Below are 23860 nucleotides of genomic sequence, written 5' to 3'. Positions count from 1 at the left end.
ACACAATAGCATCAGACACTTGCAATGCCCAGTGGGCATTCTGGGCATAAGCAATGCCTTGGGGAGAGAAAGGTAAAACCTTAAGTAACATAACCAACCAGGAGACTAGACAGAGCATTTGTAAGTTACCACACAAACACATTGTTTTGGTAAACACCTAAAAGGATAAGAATGTGCATATAGTCATGTCAGTTCCTTCACTGGAAGCTGATATTTTCTCTATCAACACAGTGTTTGTGATTGCCAATGTAAACACATTGCTGAATCACACATTATAATGCTACGCTTTCTGCAGCCATAAGGTAGGTACAAATTGTTCTAAGACACACCAGGACAAAAGAGTGTTCAGTTTCTAAAAGCTTTGAATGTTGTGGTTTTGCACTGTAAGCATGTGTATAAAGTGTTTATTAAAAATCCCATTGCATGGGATACTTTTATATGATGATACAGTAACACAAGAATAAATCATTAATCGTAACATGTCAAAAACTTGATGCTTAACATAACAGCTCTGTTATTAAGCAGTTTCTTCCACCTATCAGTTTTGAAACCTGTGATTAGCTACCCCAAGTCAACCTTCAGCAAATTTCTGTAAATAGAGAAACTGGCTTCTATCAAATTGTTAAGTTTTCTAGATTTTTCACTATTGCCTTTGGCTTTCAGGCCATGGGCTTTTTAGAAACCTGTATCCAGCATTCTCGAAGCACAGATTAGATATATGCATTTCACATCTGTTTTATTAGCACAGTTGGAACACATAGTTGGTGCAACACTCAACTTCTTTCCCTAACCATTTTATTCAGAGTATCTAGCAAAGGTATGCAGTTCAGAAGTTGTCTTCTAATATAAAGAAGAAAAATTATCAGACACACAGCCTTTGGAATTGCCAGTTTTCACATGTTCAGTAAAAGGTAGTCAGCTAACCATTGAACCTGACCTCAACTTGGGAAAACAACCTAAACAAGAGGAAGGCACCTACTCAGAAAAAAATGTAATTTAAATACATAAAGCATAAAATTTGCTTTCAGAACTAAGATTCTATATGGAGATAAATGCAAGTTGTAGAAAAATAATTTTAAAAGAAAATTCAATATGAGGAGGTTAGAATAAGGAGACAGGAGTAAGATGGAATAAGCTCAATATTAGACGTTTCTCAGACAACATGACCATAAAAGACTTCATTAAAGTCTTCTCTAGAGATATCTTAACCCTTCTCTCCTTGTGACCTGATATACGCTTGGATCTCTCGGGCTCTATTTCAGGTAAAAATACTACCTGTTCTATCTGCTTCTCAGAGTCTGTAGATAGAGCTGTCTGCTTGAAGGTACATAACTTCTGCATTCACTTAATCTGGCATCTGAGAAAACCGTTTTATTCTACTGACAGTAGTGTCATAGAACACTAAAGCCATAAGTCAAATACATGCTTCTGAAACTAGAATAAAGAATCATGCAACCAGCAGATGCATTCATTGCAAATTCCTAAAACCTCATATTTAAAGACATAAGTATGGGAACGGAAATAAAAAATAAACCTCTTCAGAGCTATTCTCTCAAAGTTTCTTCTAAAATGTACCCCCACATAAGGAAAAGAAAGCAACACTTAACTCATATAACCCTCTGCATGAAGCTCTTAAAGGCTAGCTTCACTGAAGAATAAGGATGAGTTTCATTAATGAGGCATCAGGAGCTTCACCATTCACAAAATAAGGAGGCAGATCCTGCTTCCCATTTCTGCCTCTTACCTGATGCCAGCTCTCAGGGGGTTGATGGAATGCAAATGTACACCTGAAAAATTTTCTTCAACAAACATTTGAATTCCACAAAAGTGGCCTACAGGAGTCACTTACTATATGAACACCATAAGAGTTAAAACATTCCAGTGGTAGCGGGTTTCTGTCCAGCCAGGTAACTTGAGAAAAAAAAAAATAGATCTGAAACAAACATCTGCCTGAAGAAATTAAGGTTTTGTGTTGAGTTGACCTTGGCTTGCTGCCAGATGCCAACCTAGGTGCTCTCTCACCACCCCGCCCCTCTACAGAGCAGCTGCCGAAATAGGATGAAAAGCTCTGGGGTCAAAATAAAGACAGGGAGATCACCTACCAGTTGCTATCACAGACAAAACGGATTTGACTTAGGGAACATTATTTTAGTTTATTGTCATTTAAAATAGAGTTGGATGGAAAAAAAGACAAAATCTAAAGCAAAAATCAAAATCTAAACCTCCTCCACATCCCCTGTTCTTCCCATGTTCACCTTCACTCCTTCATTCCCAGTGCTTTTAACTCCTCCCAAGACATAGAAGGGGTGGGGAACGGCGGCTGTGCTCAGTGTGCCGCTCCTTCATCCTCCCATTTTCTCCCTGCTCTAGGGAGAGGTTCTTTCCACAGGCTGTAGTCCTTCACAAACTCCTCCAGAATGGGTCCCCCATGGACCACAGGATCCACATGCTCCAGAGTCCTCCACAGACTGCAAGGAAATACCTGCTCCTCCATAGGCTCTCCCACCTGTTCTAGCAGCTGGAGCACCTCCTCTCTTCCCTTCCTTTGTGATCTTGGTTTTCGAAGGGTTGTTTCTCACACAGTTTTTTCCTCACTCCTGTCTCTCACAGCTCCTGCACAGCACTTTGCCCTTTCTTAAATACATTCTCCCAGAGGTACCACCAGCTTGGTGGAAGAGCTCCGTTGTGCCCTGCAGTGGGGCTGTTTTGCAGCTGGCTGGAATCCTGTGTTTCAGCACAACATAGCCCCTGGCCTCTTCTCAGCCACCACTACAGCCCCAGCCCTGCCAACACCTGGGCACCTGTACACCCGGTACATTCCACCTTCACCTCTGTGAAACACATATTTAAGAACTCTCATTTAAATGAAAATCATAACACACTCTTCACAGACTTGGTTACATCTACAAAAAAAGACCTACAACAAAATCATAGAGACATCATCACAACACTGACGAAGGTGGGCAATATACAAACACAGTAAAACTCTACCCGTTGTCCCTTCAGCACATCACAAAACAGATTTCCCGCAAGTATTTCAGTCTTTGGCAATGTCCAGTCTGAGTTTTTCCCATTACCTCTCCCAGTTACTGTCCTTATCATGAATTCCTCAGGTCTCAGGCTGAGTATTACAGTGCATTGGCCTTGGCTGAATGGGCATCTAGCAGCCAACCAAGGTCCACCCACCACAGGTCTTTAGCATAAGATATAAAGCAAAGCAAGCAGTGTTAGACTGGTGTTGGAATACAAGCCACCATAATGCTAGGATAAGCAGTGCCTCATCTGGGCCTACACTAAATATCTGAGCTGTATGAAATGATGTCACATCACAGCTCTGCAGAAATTGTTTACACCTCTGAACAACATTGCTTCATGGCATACACATGTACAATGCTTCCAGACAAGCATTCTGTATTGCTAGTTCAAGAAGGACAAAGTAAGGTTATATGAATATTAGGCTAATACCATATTTTCTTTCTTTTCTAGAATTTGATTTTTGAAGAACTAATTCTTCTATGAAATGCAACCTTTGCAGAAAGTCAAGTGCATACTCTGTAAATTTGCCAGTTACCAATGAGTGGTCTTAATACTGATAAACTCTTTTGACATTCCAGTCATGAAGACATATTTAAAAAGCAACAATTCATGGCATTGTACACATTCCTATGAGTTTTTCTCATGGATGGAGCTTGAGTTCCACAAGCAAGCTTCTACAGTCTGCAAGACACCAGTATTTACAGCCCACAAAACACATAATTTTAAGGTAATACATATTAGGTAAAAAGTCATCTCAATCCATGCTCACATGACTTTTCGTGCAAGTTCTGGGAAATGCAACTCAGGAAACAGATCTTGCAGTTCTCTGAAATAAATGTCTCAGTGACCTGACATGCCACCTAGGGAAGTTTGCTGCCTGCCAGGGTCCAGACCCAGGATGTTGTAGAGGGACTGCCATAGCTCATCTGACCCTCTCACTACTACTCCCTGTTCTTCCACAGGGGCACCAATGATACTGCCAGGGGCAAAGCGTACCCCATCAGAAGTGATTACAGAGTTCTGGGGGCAGCAGTGAAATGGGGGCCCAGATGGTATTCTCTTCAATCCTGCCGTTAAGGGGAAAAGGTATGAGGAGGGCACTGACAGCACAGGTCAATAACTGCCTGCATAATTACAGAATCATAGAATGGCTCAGGTTGGAAGGGACCTTAAAAATCATCCAGTTCCAAACCCCCTGCAATAGGCAGGGATGCCATCCTAATATAAATCTCCCCTCATTTAGTTTAAAATCGTTCGCCCTTGTCCTGTCATCTACCCTAACAAAAAGTTGCACTCCATCTTTTTATAAACCCTCTTTAAGTATTGAAAAGATGAAATGAGGTCTCCCTGGAGCCTTTTCTTTCTCAGGATGGACAGCCCCAGCTCCCTCCACCTTTCTTAATAGGAGAGGTACTCCAGCCCTCTATCATCTTTGTGGCCTTCCTCTGGACCCGCTCTAACAGCTCCACATCCTTCTTGTGCTGGGGGCCCCACACCTGGATGCAGCACTCCAGGTGGGGACTCACACGGACAGAGCATAGGGGGGACAATCGCCTTCCTACACTTGCTGCCCACTCTGTCGATACAGCCCAGGATGCAGTTGGCCTTCTGGAATGCAAGCGCACACTGCTAACTCGTGTCAAGCTTTTCATCCAACAGAACCCCCAAGTGTCTCTCCACTGGGCTACTCTCAATGAGTTCTAACAGTCCATGCTCACATCTGGGATTGCCTGACCCAGGAACAGCACCTTGCACTTGGACTTGTTGAACCTCATTAGGTTCACATGGGCCCACTTCTCAAGCTTGTCCAGTACCCTTTGGATGGCATCCCTTCCTTCTGTTGTATCAACTGCACCACTCTGCTTGGTGTCATCAGCAAACTTGCTGAGGGTGCACTCGATCTCACTGTCTACATCACTGATAAAGACATTAAACAGCACCAGTCCCAAGACAGACTCCTGAGCAACACCACTTGTCACCGGCCTCCACTTGGACACAGAGACATCGACCACCACTCTCTGCGTGTGACTTTCAAAGCCAATTCCTTGTCCACCCTTCAAATCCATCTCTCTACAATTTGAAGATCAGGATGTCATTCGGGACAGTATCACAGGCCTTAGAGAAGTCCAGGTAGATGATATCAGTCAGTCTTCCCTCGTCAACTGATGCAGTGACTCCAGTATAGAAGGCCATCAGATTGGTCAGGCATGATTTGCCGTTATTGAAGCCATGCTGGCTGTCTCAAATCACCTCCTGGTCTTGCATGTGCCTTGACATTGCTTCAAGTGGTTCTGACAACAGGATTTTGGGTTCTGTGACCATGGAACCCTATTTGCAGATCAGCATCTGCTTGGGAGAGACAACTGGGAATGACGGATACAGAAGAAAGTTACCAGCAGCCCTATGAGGGAGTGACTGACAGGGCTGACAAGCAATGGGCGTGAAGTGAGACACAGCAAGATGGCTCCAGTGACAGGAGTGTGGCAATGGAGGGACACAGGCTCTTGAGGAAAGATGGCCATGAAGACAGGGGGAACTGCCCTTTATGTGAGAGAGCAGCTCAAGTGCATGGAACTCTGCCTTGGAATGGATGAGGAGCCAACTGAGAGGTTATGCGAAAGGAATGAGAAGACCAGTAGGGATGGCATTGTAATGGGTGCCTGGTATAGGCTGCCTGACCAGAAGAGCAAGTAGACGAGACCCTCTACAGACAGCTAGGAGGAGCATCATGTTTGCAGGCTCTGGTTATGAGAACCAGGGGCAGCTCCACTGTATCTGCTGGAGGGACAACATGCGAAGGCAGAAACAATACAGGGGGTTCCTGGAGTGCCTCAATGACAGCTTCCTGACCCAAGTGACTGAGAAGCCTATGAAGAGAGGTTCTAAATGGAGCCAGAAAGACACACCCTTGGCAGAAGTGGATCAGATCAAGGAATACTTAAGCAAATTGGACATACATAACTTCATGGACCTTAATGGTATGCATCTGAGTGCTGAAGGAGCTAGCAGGTATCATTGCAAAGCCACTCTCACTAATCCTTGATCAATTATGGTGACTGGGAGAAGTGCCCAAAGACAGGAGGAAAGCAGATGTCACTCATCTTCAATAATGGCAAGAAAGAAGACCTACAGGTCAGTCGCACTCACACCTCAATGCATGGGAAGGTGATGGATGAATCCTAGAAGCCATTTCAAAGCACATGGACATGAAAATCATTAGTCAGCATGGAATCACTAAGGTGGGCTAAGGCTTATTAACCCACCTGAGAAACTTCTATGATGAAATAACCAGCATGACAGATATGGGGAGAGTAGTGGGCAATGTCTACCTTGAATTCCATAAGGCCTTCAAAACTGCCTTCCTTAATATCCTAATATAGAATCTGTTGATGTATGGGCTGGATGGTCAGACTGTAAGATAGGTGGAAAACTGGCTGAATATCTGGACCAGAAAGTGGTGATCAGTAGTACAAAATCTAGTTGAAAGCCAGTAACTAGCAGTGTACCTCAGGGGTCAGTACTGGTTCCATTGCTACTTACATCCTCATTAATGGCCTGGATGATGGGGCAGGGTGTACCCTCGGCATTGGGAAGAGTGGCTGGCTGATGCACCAGAGGATTGTGCTACCATCCAAAAGGACTGGCTCAGGCTGGAGTCAACATGAGCTGATAGCAGCCTCATGAGGTTAACAAGGGGAAGTACAAAGTGCTGCACCTGGGGAGGAACAGCCCCAGGATGCATTGGGGAGTTATCAACTGGAAAGCAGCTTGGCAGAAAAGGCCCTGGGCGCCCTGGTGGACACCAAGCTGAACATGAGTCTCCAATGTACCCTTGCTGGAAAGAATACCAATGGTACTCCAAGCTGCATTAGGTAAAGTATTGCCAGCAGGTCAAAGGAGGTGATCCTTCTCCTCTATTCAGTACTGGCAAGGCCAGGCCTGGAGTATTGTGTCCACGTCTGGTCTCCCCAGTACAAGAGAGACATGGACACACTGGAGAGTCCAATGAGGGGCCACAATGATGATAAAGACTGGAGCAACACTCCTACAAGGAAAGGCTGAGAGAGGAGGAACTATTCAGACCAGAGAAGAGAAGGCTCAGGGATCTCATCGGTATATATAAATACTTGAAGCAACAATACAAAGAGGACAGTGTCAGGCTATTTTCAGTGGTGTCCAGTGACAGAACAAGAGGCAATGAGCACACAGTGAAATACTAGGTCCCCTCTGAACAGTAGGTGACACTTTCTCTGTGAGGGTGACGGTGCACTCGCACAGATTGCCCAGAGAGGTTGTGGAGTCTCCATCCTTGGAGGTATTCATAAACTGCCTGGACGTGGTCTTGGGCAACCTGCTCTGGGTGGCCCTACTTGAGCAGGGGGTTGGACCAACTCATCTCAAGACATCCCTGCCAACCCCAGCCATTCCATGATTTTAATATTGATCAGCATTGGTTTAAAGAAAAAAGCCAGGAAGAAAGTAGAACTCAAAAACTTTCACTGGCATAAACCTGAGCTAAATTAGGCCAAACTCACTGCACTTATGACAAGACATCCAGAAGACAGATGTCATTTTCATCTTTTAGTGCAACAACATCCACAGTAAGAATGGTCCAAGGCATTAACTAAAAGTTATCTCTTCACTTGACCAGGTTACATGACTGCAAGCGAAGAACAAATTTGGAATATCTAGTCAGTAAGAACCAAAATAAAAGACAAGTACTTCCTTGAGATATTTCAATTTCTTTTCTATTTATAAAGTAGTGATACAGTAAGAAAGGTCTTGGTAAAAACAGTCAACAAACTTAAAGGATGCATCCTGATTTCAGTATGGCTGCTTCAGAAGACAGTCATATTGTTTTAGGCTTTTCAGTTAAAGCATATGAAAACTTACCAATTGTGTGTTTTGCTGATGTGTTGTTTTTCTTCCCTAAATTGGCTTACTGCTTCCCTATACTGAGGGACTCAAACTGCTGAAGTAACACTAGTCTTGAGCAAGCACTTGCCTCAGTGAACACTGAACTACTGCACAGAATGAAACACAGTTCGTGCCTCTTCAGGCCACCTTTTATGTTGTTGTTACAAGTGATTTATGCCTTGTTTTTAAACAGAGCAACATTGCTAAGCACAATGTTAGATGGTTCAGTAGTTGAAAGGGACAAAGAGGACACACCTCACCATCAGTTACAAGACCTTCCAGCTCAGCATTATGGCTGTTGAGATTTCTGTCTTCAAGCACAAATTCCAGACACATCTTGAACTACTGACCTAAAAGAGTGTCAAGTCATAACCATATTTCATCCAGGGTTCTTCACTTTGTTATCCAGTTCCATTCTCAGCTCTTTGAAAAAGTGCACATTAGCCTTCTATTTAATCTGAATGACATCAATTCTCAATTCAGTGTTATTTTGAGCAGTCAGCTCTATTACAACATCCTTCCTACTTACACCATACGTAATGGTGTGTATCATTTCTTGTTTTACATTTTTTCCATGAGAAAACATCATTCACCTATCCTATCCAAGAATTTTTTGGCTCTCATGCTATTCGTGAATTGTTTTCTCCAACTTATGCGCAGAAAATTAATCTCTTGGAGTAACAAGACCTGGTAATATTACTCACTGAAATGAGAGGTTTTTAATCCATATTTGAATCTATTCTTATAATTCTCTATTATGTGTAACTATAATGGATTTCCACAATTTATTCAGCGAAGCATTTTTTGCCTTCATTCTTATTATCCAAATATTAAGTCTCACCTATGTTCTCTTATTTTATTTTTTTTAAGTTAATGCTAAGGAACATATTTAACACAAGCTGTTTAAGTATTTAAAATATTTTAAAAAATCAACGTTCTTCAAATAATCTGCTCAGAATTTCTCAGGCTTTATAAAAATCTAGAAGAAAAAAATCAACTGAGCTTGCAGAATACCTCAGGCTTGGTGAAACATTAAATAGTAAAACTAGTATTCAGGTATAATAACAGATTAGTTAACTTAGGTTAACTTATCATTACCGAAATTCCGCTAAAATCAAGGTCTTAGATTCTTGTAACTGAAATGTGGGTCAGACTCACAGGATGAGAAACTATCGACAAAAATCAGTATTAAAGTGACTTAAGGATGACGGCTGATAATCTGCTGAGTACAAGATATTAATGCAGTGATATGAAGAATATTACAACCCTCCCAGCCTGGTAAGGCAAGGAAATAAAGTATGAGTACAGGAAGAGTAGGTACATTAAATGATAGCAAGTACACGTTCTGACATGCCACACATGTAATATGAAACACGAGAACAGTTTTAGTATTCACTTTCCATTCATAACAGGTTAACAAGTCCAATAATTTAAGCCAAAACATTTTACCTGAAAATTCACAACAATTCACATTAGCTTATTTCTAATGTACCTAAAAAAGTGCGTTGTTTAATATGTTAACAGACTGTGTGAGGAATAACCTGTTAACGATCCAGTAGTTTGAAAACATGTAAAGGCCCACCTACTTCACTTTCCTGCACAGAAATTATAATACAAATACAAACAGTTAGATATTATTGCCTTTAAAAAACTGCTTCCTCTGTAAGAGACATATTAAGGTAGTGCCTATCCCTGAAGAGCTTAAAGGCATTATAAATGATAAAATGGAGGTTACGATTGTTCTGATGCATACTTATTCATCTCAAGTCCATGTCTTTCTCCTACAATAGAAATACTTGTACTTTCAAAATGAGAGAAAAAGCTGGTATTCAGGATTTAATCTTTGCTTTAGAGTACTTGAATATTTATAGTACTCCCACAAGACTCCCCAAAACAGTACTGATCACAGACTTCTCACAGTATTCATAGCACTCCTGAAACACTCCATTAAAGCTGAATATATAAGAGTCAATGAACTCACTGGCATCACCAGAAAGCAAAATAAATTCAACTTGAAGCATTTGACTTTAAAAACTTCAACCAGCCCAGTTCATGCCAACCAGTTGACATAGTACATGTTGCTCCTTTCTGATCAAAGTACCTATAAAAACTGGAGACACACTGGAATGCCAAAACACAAAAACGGTATTCCAAAGGGCAAACAATATTGGATATTTTCTTAAATGATTACTTCTTAAGCATGGTTTGTCTTACCCTCAAGACCCATCTACACATGTAACTCTCAAGTGTAAAACCTGCTTATAAGTCTATATAGTATTTCCACATAATTTTACATCAGCTTTACAAGAATCTGGGGAAATAGACTCTCAAACTCTTTCCCAAGAGCTTCTGAGAGTACTGGACAATAAACAGTGATTAATCTTAGGTTATTTTCTCTTAAGAACTTTAAAACATTCTGATACGTTGGGTCATCGTAATCACATACTATTTTCTAGACAGTTTAGAAAAGGTAAAAGGAACTGTTTCATAACATTTTCCATTAAACGCAACAGGCACTTGAACAATTCTATTACATCTTAGATTAGGTGATTAGTTTCAAGCTTTTACCAGTACTTGGATATTTTGAGAATTATGAAAGGTAGTACTCCAGGAGACTAAAAGAGAAAGGCATGCCACTTACCTGTACATCTGAACCACGACTTCCACTTTTTGAAGCAAACAAACAATCCTCAGAATCAATGGCAAGTGGAACGGAAGCAGAAGGAAAGAGCTCAGAAAGAGACCCTTGACTGAAGTTTATAGCCTCTGGATTCTTTTGACCATCCTTTACTGATTCACTCAGATTGATCACAGAATCTCGTATATTTGAAATAATCTCATTATTTTCTGCCAACAGGCGTTCAAGATGATCTATTTTTTCTTGCAATATTGAAAGTTGACCCTGTTAAAAAAAAAAAGTCAATTATTTTCTCAGACCCATTCTTGACAATCTTTTAAAATCAATTTCACAGTAGTATATCATCACACAAAATAAATAATCATTATTCTATGTCTTACATAAAGACAAAATAAGAAATTGAACCAACATAAGAGACCTTCTCCTCTCAGAATAAGGGAAAACAGCAAAAGGGATAAAAAGATATTTTTAAAAAGTCACATTGTTTCAAGCACAAATTATGCCAAATTCAAATTTTTCATGTCTATCAAACATCTGCAAAAAATCTAATACTTTCATTTGCCATTATATCAGGACACAAAAGGGAAAGCTATTTTCTAGAAGGCAGTCACATCATAATGGGATTAAAAGGATGTAAACGTTTTAATACTTTACATGTACAAGGAAAAACTGCTTCAGTATATATTTTCTTATTTTCAGCGAAATTTGGAGAGAAATTAACAGAAGCTCGTAAAAGATCCCTTAACCACTTATTCATACGAATAATCTATATAACTAGACAAACATCAATATATTCCTGCAAAAGACGCTTCAAACTGATAGTATTTTCATTTAGATCATGTTCAGTTGCTAAAGAACAGGATTCTAAAGATGATCCTAACGTACACCATGAAAGGAAGGATAGAGGGTAATATCAACATGCACTGAAAGAAGTCAGCATATCTCCAAAGCAACTTGGAAAGAGAGGGGCAGGCAGACAGCACAAAACAATTTACGGCATTTAATCACCATATTATACCAGGTACAGGAGGTAGCATAAGAGAGGAAAACACCTGGAAATGCTACTGCTCTCTGATGTACTAGCCACCCATTCCAAATGATTTGAGGTATGCTTTTTTCAAATATTAGTGTGTTAGCTTTTCCACACTCACAAAAGGCCAGATCGTTTAAAATGTTTTTAAGGTTATTTCAGCTTAACAATAATTTCTCTCTTTCCTCAGGCAGATTTCAACTTAACAATAACAAAAGATAGAAAGTAACTGGGTGTTTGTTCTCTATTATTAAAGTCGTGGTCAGACTCCAAAATATACAACGTCTGATTAAGTTTTGTCAAAAAGCTTTCATTGCAACAAAACCTGCTGCAGATTTGGGTGTTCAAATTTTACCCATTGCATTCATCACAAATAACATATATTCAGCAGACAATTATTCTGTGATCTATGCTTTTTAATGACAAGTTAAACTTTTCCCTGACACCAATGCTTTATATTCCAAGTAATATAGAAAATTATTAGCAACAGCCTTGGTGCATGGGACTTTTTTCCCCTTTAGCAATCATTCACTTGAGGCGTTTGCATTTTCCTTTTAAGATACAATTTGCCTTCCTCAAATGCCAATTAATTCCAACTTTTGTAGTTAGGCTGTAGTTTGCAAAGGACTAAGCCTCCTTTTTAAATTGTAACAGGTACTTTCTTTTAAAACCTGTTCACTTTGAGAAGTCTGCAGGAATAAAAAAACTTCCCCTAATATGAGATGCCAATCAACCTCTTAGGATCTACTAGCCATTTCTGCAATTTCATCTTTATAGGAGTTCTTTATAATTCCACAGAAGATAAGGTGTAATATTGTACAGTTGGTAAATTTGTCCCCTCCTTTTCTGGGCTGTGTAAAATGCTGACCCAGTGTTTTGCTTTGTTCTTAGCTCAATGCATCCTGAAAATGATAACAGGTTTTTAAAATGCAACACATGAAACCTTTTTGTTTCCCAAAAGACAAAAATATATTTTGACAATAGATCCAGAATAAGTTAATTGAGATGAAGGACCAAAATCTTAGAATCTAAACTGCTTAAAGACAAATACTGGAAACAGAATACTAGAAAACAGAATAACTGAAAACAGGAGATCAATATGCAGATGATAGGGCACTCGAAAGAAAAAAGTGTAATCCCCTGCCCCCTGGTGGAATAAAAGAAACAACCTAGACTAAAATCTTTCAAACGATACATTAAAAATGGTGTGTACCCATTTTTATAAAACTACTACTTTCCCTTTCAAATAGGGAAAAAGAAAGGTTCCTCTGCTCACATAATAGCCTGTTATGCCACTCACTCTTAAAGTAAAATACATAAAATAATACTGATTGGGACTTTACAGGCCTCCCAACTCTGATCTTTAGATTCCTAAAAAACTAAAATATAGCTATCATCTACACCAGCTATTACCTGCTTCACTACACACGGCTATAGTTCAAAGTTACCAAATGCGTAAGCACCTAAAATGCTGTTCACACCTACCCCACCAGTATATATTCTTCCTCTGCACTGTGAAAACAGAGAACTGTTTAAAATTTAAGTTCTCTTTCATTTACGTTCTAGAAATATTTTACCTACAAGAGAAAAATATTATATTCCTTAGCAATAGACTGTCAACTACTTTGCGATAGATTACAAGACTAATTTGTCTTATGTTGTCTAGCTAAGTATTGTCTCTCCAAAAGTTACAAGAACACTGAGTATGTGGTTAGACTGATCCTTCCATTGGCATATACTGCCAACTTCTGTCAGTCAGACACAAACTTCCAAACTTGGAGGTCAAGTCATACTTCTCATATTTGTAAGATTGACCATTCTTTTAAATTTTTTATACTTTAAACCTTAAAATATCTGCATTAAGTTCTACCATTTTACTGTGTATTCTGTAAAATTCTTTTAAACTAAGTTCCCTGTTTCTTGTGTGCCGAGACAGTAGATTGCTTCCTGTTCATTTTCCAGTAAAAAATTTATATAGTTATGTAATTCCAGCAATAATTTATTTTTAAGGTGGAGAGTTCAAGCCTACCTAGAACACTGAGTAGTAGTGATTTTTAGAAGAATATTATGCACAGAACTTTGGAGACAGATACTCTGTTAGCCGGAGATAGAAATCCTTACCAGAATTCCCACTGTAGAAACTTACAAAGGACACTAATTAAGACTACCTGCTTTCTTTTTTTGAAAGACTATGAGATGCATCATGTTTCTTATGAAGATTTTAAACTGGACTTGTACTAACTCAGCTTGAAAGCAAAGCATCATATAAAAAGCTACAGGTAAAAATATGTAACTATGGCCACATGCTGTAAACTAACTAACAGGCAATGAAGTTTTTGTAGATGCTAAAAAAAATATTTTCAATTTCCATTGTGCAACACATCAGCTATTAGAATTAAATTTCAGAAACAACAGCATCACAAACTAGAAATGGATCCCAGTTTTCACTCAATGTAAATACAGTGAAAGCAGTGTCAGGAATCCATTCTCATATTTAAAATGGATCAAGTATCAGAAAGGACTTTTTTTTTTTTTTCAGTCCTCACTCCTTACTCATTTTAAGTAGGCAGGAGTAAGACAGTGCTAAGAATGTAGCATTCAATAGTAAAATTTCTTTAAAATTCGAGCTGAACACAGAAAATGTTCAAGAACAAAACAAAATTTAGTTTCAACACTGTTAGAGGAAAATAGCTGATTCACACTGCCCCACTTACTGATTGCCAGTAATGGGTGTTGAGTTACTATTAAAACAGATTAGAAACATACTAGAGAACCTGACGGGTCTAATCAACAATGAAACACACAGGACATCTTTTCATTACCAAAATCATCAGTATCTGTTCTAAATTAAGTTCGAAAATTTCCCACACAATTGGAAGTGGGTGTTGTTATATTTTATTTTTAAACGTGAGCAGAGATGTATTAATTTTACCTTACGCAATTCTGCCTGAAATGTTGTAATCTACATGGCCTTGTAAATAATGGATAGCAAAATAACAGGTATGCTTTCTGGATAAGTCCAAATAGACTAATGCTCAGTCCAAGTGTAGACCGTTAAAAGGATGCTCTGTGAATCTATATACTTGTTTGACACAAGGAAATGCAATGTAAAGTTATGTGAATCACCTGACTTATACAACCAGTCTACTAGTTTTTGTTAACTTTGGTATAAACTTCTTTCTTCCATTTCTCTTCATCTTCACGTATTGATAAGGTTGTGCAAATAAAGATTTTATTAAAAAGAAAGGCAACCCTGCTCTCGCTCTACAACGACTGGTATTAGTGCATGAAGTGCAAAGTACCAACAAATCCAAATTGTATCCTGAAAGTAGGTACAGCTGCACTGGTAAAATAATGGCATCACACAAATAGTGCATCCCTCTGCCATCCCCATGGTTACACAGGGTTGGACTGAAACAACTAAATCTTCCCAAGTGAGGACAGACCAGATCAGCTCATTCTCCACCCGTTTGGAACAAAAAACATCCATACTTGTTAGCCACACTGAGCAACCTGCTGTTACCACCACATGAAACAGCTACATAAACAGTTCCGTTGCTTCAGTCAGTCTTAGCCCCAAACATCCCAGAATGGCCTCTGCTTCCCCACTGCCCTCTGTTTTGTCCTTGTCTGTTTGCATTTGATACTGCTCTGATCTGTTGCAAGGACTCACTCTAGAAAGGAGTGTTGTTACCCAGCACAAGTAAGAAAGTTCAGTAACACAAGGAAAAATAAAGTTGCTTTATTCTGGGCAAGACAGAGCAGCTTCTTCCATCTAAGCACTGCAGAAAAGGGTATTGCAACTTTCATTTCCTCAGTAAATGCTCACTCCTTCTTTAAATACAAGACCTTTCAAACAGGCAGCTGCTGATCATTTCATGAAGGAAGAAGAAAGGTAGCTCAAATAATTAAAGTGGGAGTATGACAGGCCCATGAATGAGGAATTCTCACAGAAACTGACAGGCAGAGGAGAAATCCACATGAGAGACTTCTGAGGTTAGGTCAGCTAGAAATTATTATTATTATGTATCCAGAGAGTGAGCCACCAACCACCAAGCGCTTGGTTCAAAACCAGCCAGAGCCCATTCTCCTTCTCAACCACATGAACAAGCCGGAGACCACAAAAGAGCTGGCAGAGTCCTGTTTAAGAGGCTCTGGTGCACAAACGAGCAGTGGTGAAGAAAGCAGTGTACCACAGCAAACAGGGTTCTCCTGGGGATGTGGAATTCAAGTCCAGATCACTGCCTATACAGATTCACAACACTAAGTATTTAAGAAACTTCATGTGTCCTTTTCTGACTGCACTGAATTTGCAGTCATCTTAATCACTTCCTGTATCAGTTTCTTACACCTGGAAGTAATTATTGATATCTTCACAAATCATGTGCTAACTTGACTAAAATCTTGATATAAGCCTCTGACCAGATGCAGCATACCAAGACGGTAAGACCAGAAATCATTCTCAGTTCACTGTACACTCTGAGCACTGTACAGTGAACAGAGTACACTAAATGTAGAATTTGAATGGTCATGTCCTCTACAGGAAAAAAGCAAGCAGGTAGAAGTTAAAAATACAGCATGATGTTGCATCAAAGCTTAACATTTGAACACACCGACTGTTTCAGTGTGTATTCACCTTGTGAGGTAGGACACAATGAAAAACCAAGCATACAGTACAACAGTTAAAAGCACAAGTCAAGGTTTAAAGCCTTTATTAAGCTAGGCAGAAGGTTTCTGTGTATTTTTAATCATGAAAATTACATAAATAACCTTTTAAGGATTTCCTGCCTCTAAAGTACCATTCAAAACAAGCTCACTTTGGGAAGACACTGGCATTCACCTGGATTAACTGAACTACAAAACACAAGTCTACTCTCTTAAATGAAATAGTTGTTCCAGTCTGAAGTAACCTAAAAAACAGGTTTTCAGGAGCTGATACACTTTAAAATTCTTTCAACAAATGTCACAATAAGAAATAAGCATTCTACATACTATTATGTTTTAATACTACTATGATTTATGTTTCAAGTAACTTACAGAGATAGAAGCAAGATATTGTTAAGGCCTAATTTGACACTACTATCACTGAGCTGAAGGCTGGGAGAAATAAGGGGGACATGGAGACAAATCTAGAAGCATTCTCTATATAAAGTCAGTTATCTGAAAGATGTTCACTACTTCTCAGGCTGGTAAGTTTTAGGTTCATCTCCCTTTTGGTTCCCTTCCCAACCATGTACTGAATATTAACTTCTTTATTTAAAATGGCTATCAGTACAAAACTGAAATGCAGTTTACATGGCATTTGAGTGCAGGCATTTTAATTATTCTTATTTGAACAAGTCAAAACTTAAAATAACAAAATCATGTAGCAGGCAGAAATAAAGGTCAAGCTAAGAGCAAACAAGGAAACACTCTCTCTCCATTTAGTTTATGCAGTTTAAGCATTGACCTTAAGTAGCAGAAAGGAGTTCTCCTTTATGGGAGGTGTTACTACTCTTCTGAAGAATACATTTTGTTCAACATTTTTCACTAGATTTAAAGACTAATTGAAAGAAGCTATTAGATTCTGCCTGACTGCTGTTTAGCCAAAACTTCACTCAAAACGTACAAGAAACACAGACAAACACACTCTGGAACATCAGAAAGTACAAAGAACTGTTACTGACCTATAATTACATTTGTTATGAGAACCCCTCCTCCCTTACAACACCCTAGAAGCTCAAAAGAAAAAAAAATCCTATTTTTTTTTTAATCTAATACTCAAGAACATTCCTGTGACACTCAAAGTCTTTCAGATTGTGATTGTTGTTAATCAGGCTTTGTTTGTTTGTTTTAAGTAAGCAAGTTTCAAATCCAGGAAAATGGTAATTCCTTTTGTAAGTATTCTGATTCAACATTTAACCTCCTCCAACATGAAAGTCCTAAGAATGCTACTAGAAGTCACTGCACTCAAAATTATTCAGTGCTCAGACAACTTAAACTATGTACAATCTTAATTACTACTACTTACATTTCAGAGTGATACAAATATTTCCTGATCATACAGTTTCCTATACTGCTGCATACAGCAGTGCTTGAGCTTGTTATACAACACAGGTCAGAAACGAACCCACAAAAATAAACCCGTAAGAACATGAAGCAACAAAAGGCATGTATTTATAGTCCAGGTAAGCCACTGATTTCACCTACTTTACTACAGCAATGTACCTAACAAAACCATAGCTAGGAAATGTATTTCTGGTGTATCAGGAGTTATTTCAAAAGCAGAAAGCGTGAAGACTTGCTGTGACGCTGGAGGGAGACAAGATTTGTTCTGCGCAGAATTGGGGCACAGCAACTGTCAGGCATGAGCTGATACACTGTAGTTGCAGCCACCCAAAGGAGACAGAGGGTTATCTGACGGAAGGTAAGGCTTCCTTAGAGTAGGGGAACTTTTACTTTGGAGTACTCTTGAGGTAAAGCTCACTAGATGCCTTTGTTCAGTGCACAGATTCATAGAACTGCTGACGTTTCTGATGTGTTTGGCCCTAGCATCCTACTGTTAGTGCTCCACCCTACCATGATTCATATTTTGGCCAGGTGATACTAATTCCAAACTATTGGCAAGTTCAGATGAAACAGCACTGCACACTGCAACAATCACCACTTGTGCCATTTACAGAGAAATACATGATGCATCATGTGGATGCCTTGAAAACATGAAGCCAGCAGAGAAGCATTAGCAGTACCACCAACAGCCAGGCCTTAATGTTTTGCTGGAAGGACACAGGAAATAAAAGAAAAAGCCAGCTGCTTTTACAGGAACTGTACTTGATCGTCTTCGTTCGATACAATGCAGCTACAGGGCCTGTAGAGGCAGTTCAAACACATGAGAAGATCAGAGTAAGTTTCAAATAACGATGGTCAAAAGCATGGGGGGAGGAGGGGTGAAGGATCTTATTCAAAAAATATATATATATATAAAAAAGTTGGAAAACCCTAAGGATTGAAGTCGCTGTACGCTTGTGCTTTCCTTCTAATAAAATTCAAGGGAAACGCCAAAGATACTAGAAAAGCAATCCCTTGGTCCCATTCCAGTTACCAAGCAGAACCGTGGCAGACCTGAGTTTCAAAAACTTATTTCCAAAAACAGCCTTTCACACTGTGGGGATATGTCCCATAAAAGCAAAAGCAAGCTGCGTGAAAGTGGTTAGCAGAAAAAGATCAGCTCCAGAGCATCAGCTATCAGGCAGCGGCAGAGGACGCTGTGCTGCTCTTCTGTTTTGCCTTGCTCAGGCATAAAATGCACTAGAAATGAATTTTCATGTGAAGACTACACAAAGGCCATATATTTCTGAAGCAAAATATTCTTACCCAAAAATAAATCCTCCACTTAATTTAAAATACATTGGATTTTTAATGTTTTTCTTTCTCTTATGCCCTAGCATGCATGGCACACTCCTAAATCAAGCAAAATTTAGAATCAGAAGAAATACTCCACTAGCCTGTGTAAATGAACAACTTTTATGGATTTGCTCAAACTCAAGGTAAAGTTAGTTGATAAAATATGCTGTGTTAGCCTAATGATCTTTTTTCTATTTGGATCCAAAATACCAAATAAATTAATACGTGCTTATCTGTATTTGGTTTTCATCTGTATACAGTAACACCGGTTCTTCAAGTGAAGCTCCTTATGGACTTACTCCAGACTCAATTTGAATGAAGCTTTCATTTAGCTGTATCAGTTTAGTCCAAGGACCACTTGTACTTGACACTCAGTGCACAGAAGACAGCACAGGACTCACCACTTCAAATCTCCATCCACTGCACAGCCAAAAGATTTCCCAAATAATTCTGTTATTGCAGACAGAAAAAATATCCTCCATCACTCCTCAGCGAATTCCACCAGAAGACTTACACTATAATCTGTAGTGAGGACTGATATGTTAATAATCTAAAAATGCATCTAAGGCTCCTGCACCTTAAGCTCGCCTCTGCACAATGCTGTAAGGTTGCCCCTCTTGTGAGACACAACACTATGACACATTGTATCTTGATATGCCTTCTGAGACAGGAAACATCCTATTCCTACACAGGACGCTAGGGTATGCAGACCAGCTATACAGCTCGTCCTTCCCACTTTCAGTACCTTTCATCAGTCTTCTCATGCTCAAAGAAATGATAGCTGGAGCATTTTCCTCTCCATTCACAGATACAGAAGTTTTGAGACAACCATACCAAACCGAAGTACAGTTCAGTTTCCCTAGCAGCTTATCAGCAACTTTTAGATTTATTTATTTAAAGGAGCAGGAAGAGAGAAAGGGGAGTAGTGTATTTTAAAACTCAACCAGCAGCATTTCTGCTATTACTCCCAAGAGGTTTTTAAAAGAAAAGTAACCGCTGTAGTAACACTGCCTACGCTGAGAAGGGTGAAATAAAGTACATAGCAATGCTTGAAACTCCTAGAGCAGGTCATCGTCAACTGCTGATGAGCCCTCTGAGGAGATTCTGAGCCAAATGCTCTTTCAGAGTGTTCATGGGAAGCAGTTGCGGTAACAGCTTTGGAAATCCACCCCGGAGTCACGCTGAAGGAATACAACGCAAAATAGCGAGGGAGAGGCAGGGAAGAAGGTCTCCGGAAAAGTGTCAGAGTCCATGGTATACTGCAGCAGGCAGAAATCCTACAGTGACTACAAATAAGGTCTGAGAGAAAGAGAGAGCTTGTGATATGGCCATCTTAAGAATAATATATTGCTGACAACCAGGCAGGGTCCATGAAGTTACACACGGGATTTAGAGAGCAGAGGCAAATAAGGCAGTCTCCATAGGTTGTACTTAATCTTCCCAAATTAATGGAGATTTCAGTTCTATGGCAGCATGCAGATCTTCATATATGATTTAAATGCACCATCAATGATGACAAGGCTATAAATCACTTCATTAGCTCAGGTTCTATTACAGTTGCCATGATGTCACCTCACTACGGAGTGTGGGCAATGTTCACTCTAAAAGAGACTACTGATGCCAACTTTTGCAAAGTCAACACCTAAAAAGACAAGACATTACCAGTCCCTCCAAAGTCAGACCAGAGATTCTCTTTAATACAGCTCTGAAAAGCATTTACAAGCACTTGGATAGAGAATATGTAAAGGCTCCTGCTTAGGGGTATATGCACGCCTTGAGAGATCTTCTCCAAAAATTACTTCTGCAAGACATTCCTGTTGGCACCCTTGAACAACCACCTAAACTCTCGAACTAGAAACCAAGCTCAGGAAGGGTAATTCTTGACTGCAACGGCAGATAAATCTGAAAAAAGACAGGTTCGCAAGCCTCAGCCTGATGCACACAACCCTGAGATCATGCAACAAGAAGGCATCTGGAAGAAATAGCAGAAGTGAAAGCTGAGCAGCAATCCCCATCCTGCATTTTACTACTGGTATTACATACCACGATTCTTTCAGTGAATGCAGACCAACAGACACTACCAGCTAAAAAAAAAAAAAAAAAATCCAACTCTAATCCTGGCAGAAATTAAAGCTTAGATAGACAAATGCTGATGAGCTACACAGGAAGCTGCTTCCAGAAGAACCCACTCCTCCTCTCTGAGGCTACTGTAAACCACACAGGTCAGGAAGAGCAAGTTAATCAATATGCAACTTCCAGGATATGCAAGGTGAAGGATGCTCTTACAAGAGCTGCACAGAGAAACAGCAAAGTTGAAAAATTAGCACGTTGTCAGATCAGAAAGAAGTAAGAAGTGAAGCTATCTGAAAATCTGCGGGGAAAAAAAAAATAATAAAAAAATCTCAGTTCCTTCTTCAAAGCAATAAGAAAAACTGACCTTTCTCATCATGAAAGAAAATGTCTTCTTAAATCCACGGACATATAATACACTGCTGCCAGAGCTTTTCGCAAACAAAAGCAGCTCGAAGTTTTTACATCTGCGGCTGATTTCATTTATAGTACACTGAGTTCTGACAACACAGCACTGACATGATTTTTTGTACGCTAAGGTAGCGTTTTCCTTTCCAATATTTTCGGTGGCTTCTCTTCCCCTCTTCATCTTTCATATCAACTTTACACTGATGTATTATATGGTTCAGAAAACATTTGCTAGGTTCCAGAGGCTTCCCAATTTTAACAAAGTGAAAAACTCCTATTCAGAACCCTATGGACAGCAAAAAGAAAATGACAGAGTCACATCAGCTTAACCTGTAACTTCTTCAAAGGATAAAGCAGCAAGAAGAAAAAGGGTAATTTTTCCACCCAAAGGAAGGACTGAAACAGTGCTAAGTAGTGAGAGTGAGCAGCCTCGAAGGAATTTAGGTATGGAAAAGGCAGAAAGAGTAAATGCTGGCAGAATGTTCTAGGAGTCCGAGGGGAGGAAGGAGGATGTGAGGAGAGTTGCTTGTCTCCTTATGTTGTATAAGGAAGAGATGTTACAGCAGACTGAGGCACTAGACCTTGGTCATAAGAGAGAAAGCATTATGCTGTAGGATACTGACAGGAATTTCAACTGCAGGACACTGACAGTGGAAAACCAAACACATCTAATATGTCTTCCATATTTACTTCAGTATTTCAAAGCAAATCCTGACATTAAATAAAAAAAAGAAAAAAGGCCACCTATGTACGAGCTGCCCTGTTCTATTCTTTATATGGATTAAACTCAACTGGTGAGATAAAAACACATGAGGTGCTCTGCTAATATAAGATACTGACCATATCACCAAAGCAGCACTTGTACTAGCTTTTACAAGTATGACACGCAGTATTACTCTCCTGCTGGAACTGTATATTGAACAGATGCAGCCGCAGTAGTCCAGCCTTGTCTCGCTTTCTTCAAAGCTTCTTTCGTATTCTCTTAGTTCCTGAAACAGCTAGTGGCTGACCTCTGAACTGTAACTCGAAGAAACAAAGACAGAACTGATCCATGCTCCTTCTATACACTTCAGTCAAGGTTTTTGCCGTGGCCAGCAAAAAAGTGGTGTCAAGTATTATCTTCGCATTACACGAAAAAATCAGCGGTTCTATCAGAAAAATAAAATTTTACTTTTTCAGCAAGCCTTTTGAGTTCTCCTGTTGACACCTCACTGTTGTACTAAAACACGTTCCTTTGTTTTACTGCCTTCAGGGAGGTTAAATTCAGCACAGGCACAAACACGCTGCACCTTCGCCGCTTGGTTTTCTACACTTTATTTTGCTCCACGACAATAAAACTCTCCGCACGCAGCAGCGTGTGGCAGACACACAGCTCGGCACAGCACACCACGCGTTCTCCATCCAACACGCTCCTGTCCTCGCCGCGACCAGACGGACACTGCTGGGTTTAACACCACGGCGCCGGGCAGCTTCTAGGTGTCCCCCCCCCGGGGCAGAAGGGGCAGGGCCCCGCGGCCCCGAGCCCCGCTGCCTACCTGTTTGCGGGGTCACCCCGCGCCCGCTGGTCTCGCTGCCAGCCGCGCTCCTGCCAGCCCCGGCCCCCTCCTGCTCCTGGCGGCTCGGGACGCGCGGCGGTGCCGGGGCAGCGCCGCCCAGAGGCCGCGCCCCGAGCCCCAGCGGCCGGCGCCGAGGCTCGAGGCCGCCGCTCGCCGCCGGACGAGCGCCGCGGCGGGGAGGAAGTTGGTGGCGGAGGCAACCCCCGCACCCCCCCTCCCCGTCCTCCTCCCGGTCCCGTCCCGGCGCTCACCTTGGGGAAGGTGCCCTCCCGCCGCGGGCTCTTGGGGTGGTCGAAGTGCCCCCTGTCCAGCATCAGGTACAGCGAGAAGATGACCACGCAGAACACCGCGCTGCCGAACACCGTGAACTGACGGCTCAGCTTCATCGCCGCCGCCGGCCGACCGGCCCCGCCGCGCTGCTCCCGCCGCCGCCTCCTCCTCCGCCTCCTCCTCGCTGTCCCCCCGCGCCCCGCGGGGAAAGTTCCGAGCCGGCGCCGGGCGGCGGCACCGCGGCGCCGCGGGGGCTCCTCCGGCGGGGCAGCGCCGAGCCCCCTCCGGCGGAGCGCGGCAAGTCTTGCCCCGCGCGGCGCGCCGAGCCCCGCCGAGCGCCCGGCGGCGAGCCGAGAGGCGCCGGGAGGCGCGGATCAGGCGGGCGGGCAGCCCGGCAGCGAGCGGGGAAGTGGCGGCGGCAACAGCGCCGCGGGGCCGACCGACCGCCGCCGCTCGGCTTCCCTTCCTCCTCCTCCTCCTCCTCCTCCTCCTCCTACGGCCGCCCCGCTCCTCCTCCTCCTCCTTCTCTTGCTGCCGGCCGCCGCAGGCTGT

General features: G+C 41.2%; 1 protein-coding gene across 1 annotated transcript in view; it reads right to left on the bottom strand.

The window, feature by feature from the left end:
* Positions 1-23574, bottom strand: part of MAN2A1 (mannosidase alpha class 2A member 1) — a 137297-nt gene extending 113723 nt beyond the window's left edge. The window contains exons 1-2 of the mRNA XM_040541150.1: positions 23290-23574; positions 10595-10855 (exon numbers count right to left, since the gene is read on the bottom strand). Of these exons, the coding sequence (XP_040397084.1) occupies positions 10595-10855; positions 23290-23424 (396 nt within the window). The 5' untranslated portion in view covers positions 23425-23574. The remainder of the gene's footprint in view (positions 1-10594; positions 10856-23289) is intronic.
* Between the last annotated feature and the right edge of the window lie 286 nt (positions 23575-23860).

Source organism: Cygnus olor, chromosome Z (genome assembly GCF_009769625.2).
Source record: "Cygnus olor isolate bCygOlo1 chromosome Z, bCygOlo1.pri.v2, whole genome shotgun sequence".
In the NCBI taxonomy this organism is placed as follows: Eukaryota; Metazoa; Chordata; class Aves; order Anseriformes; family Anatidae; genus Cygnus; species Cygnus olor.
This window is presented reverse-complemented; position numbering and strand designations above follow the sequence as displayed.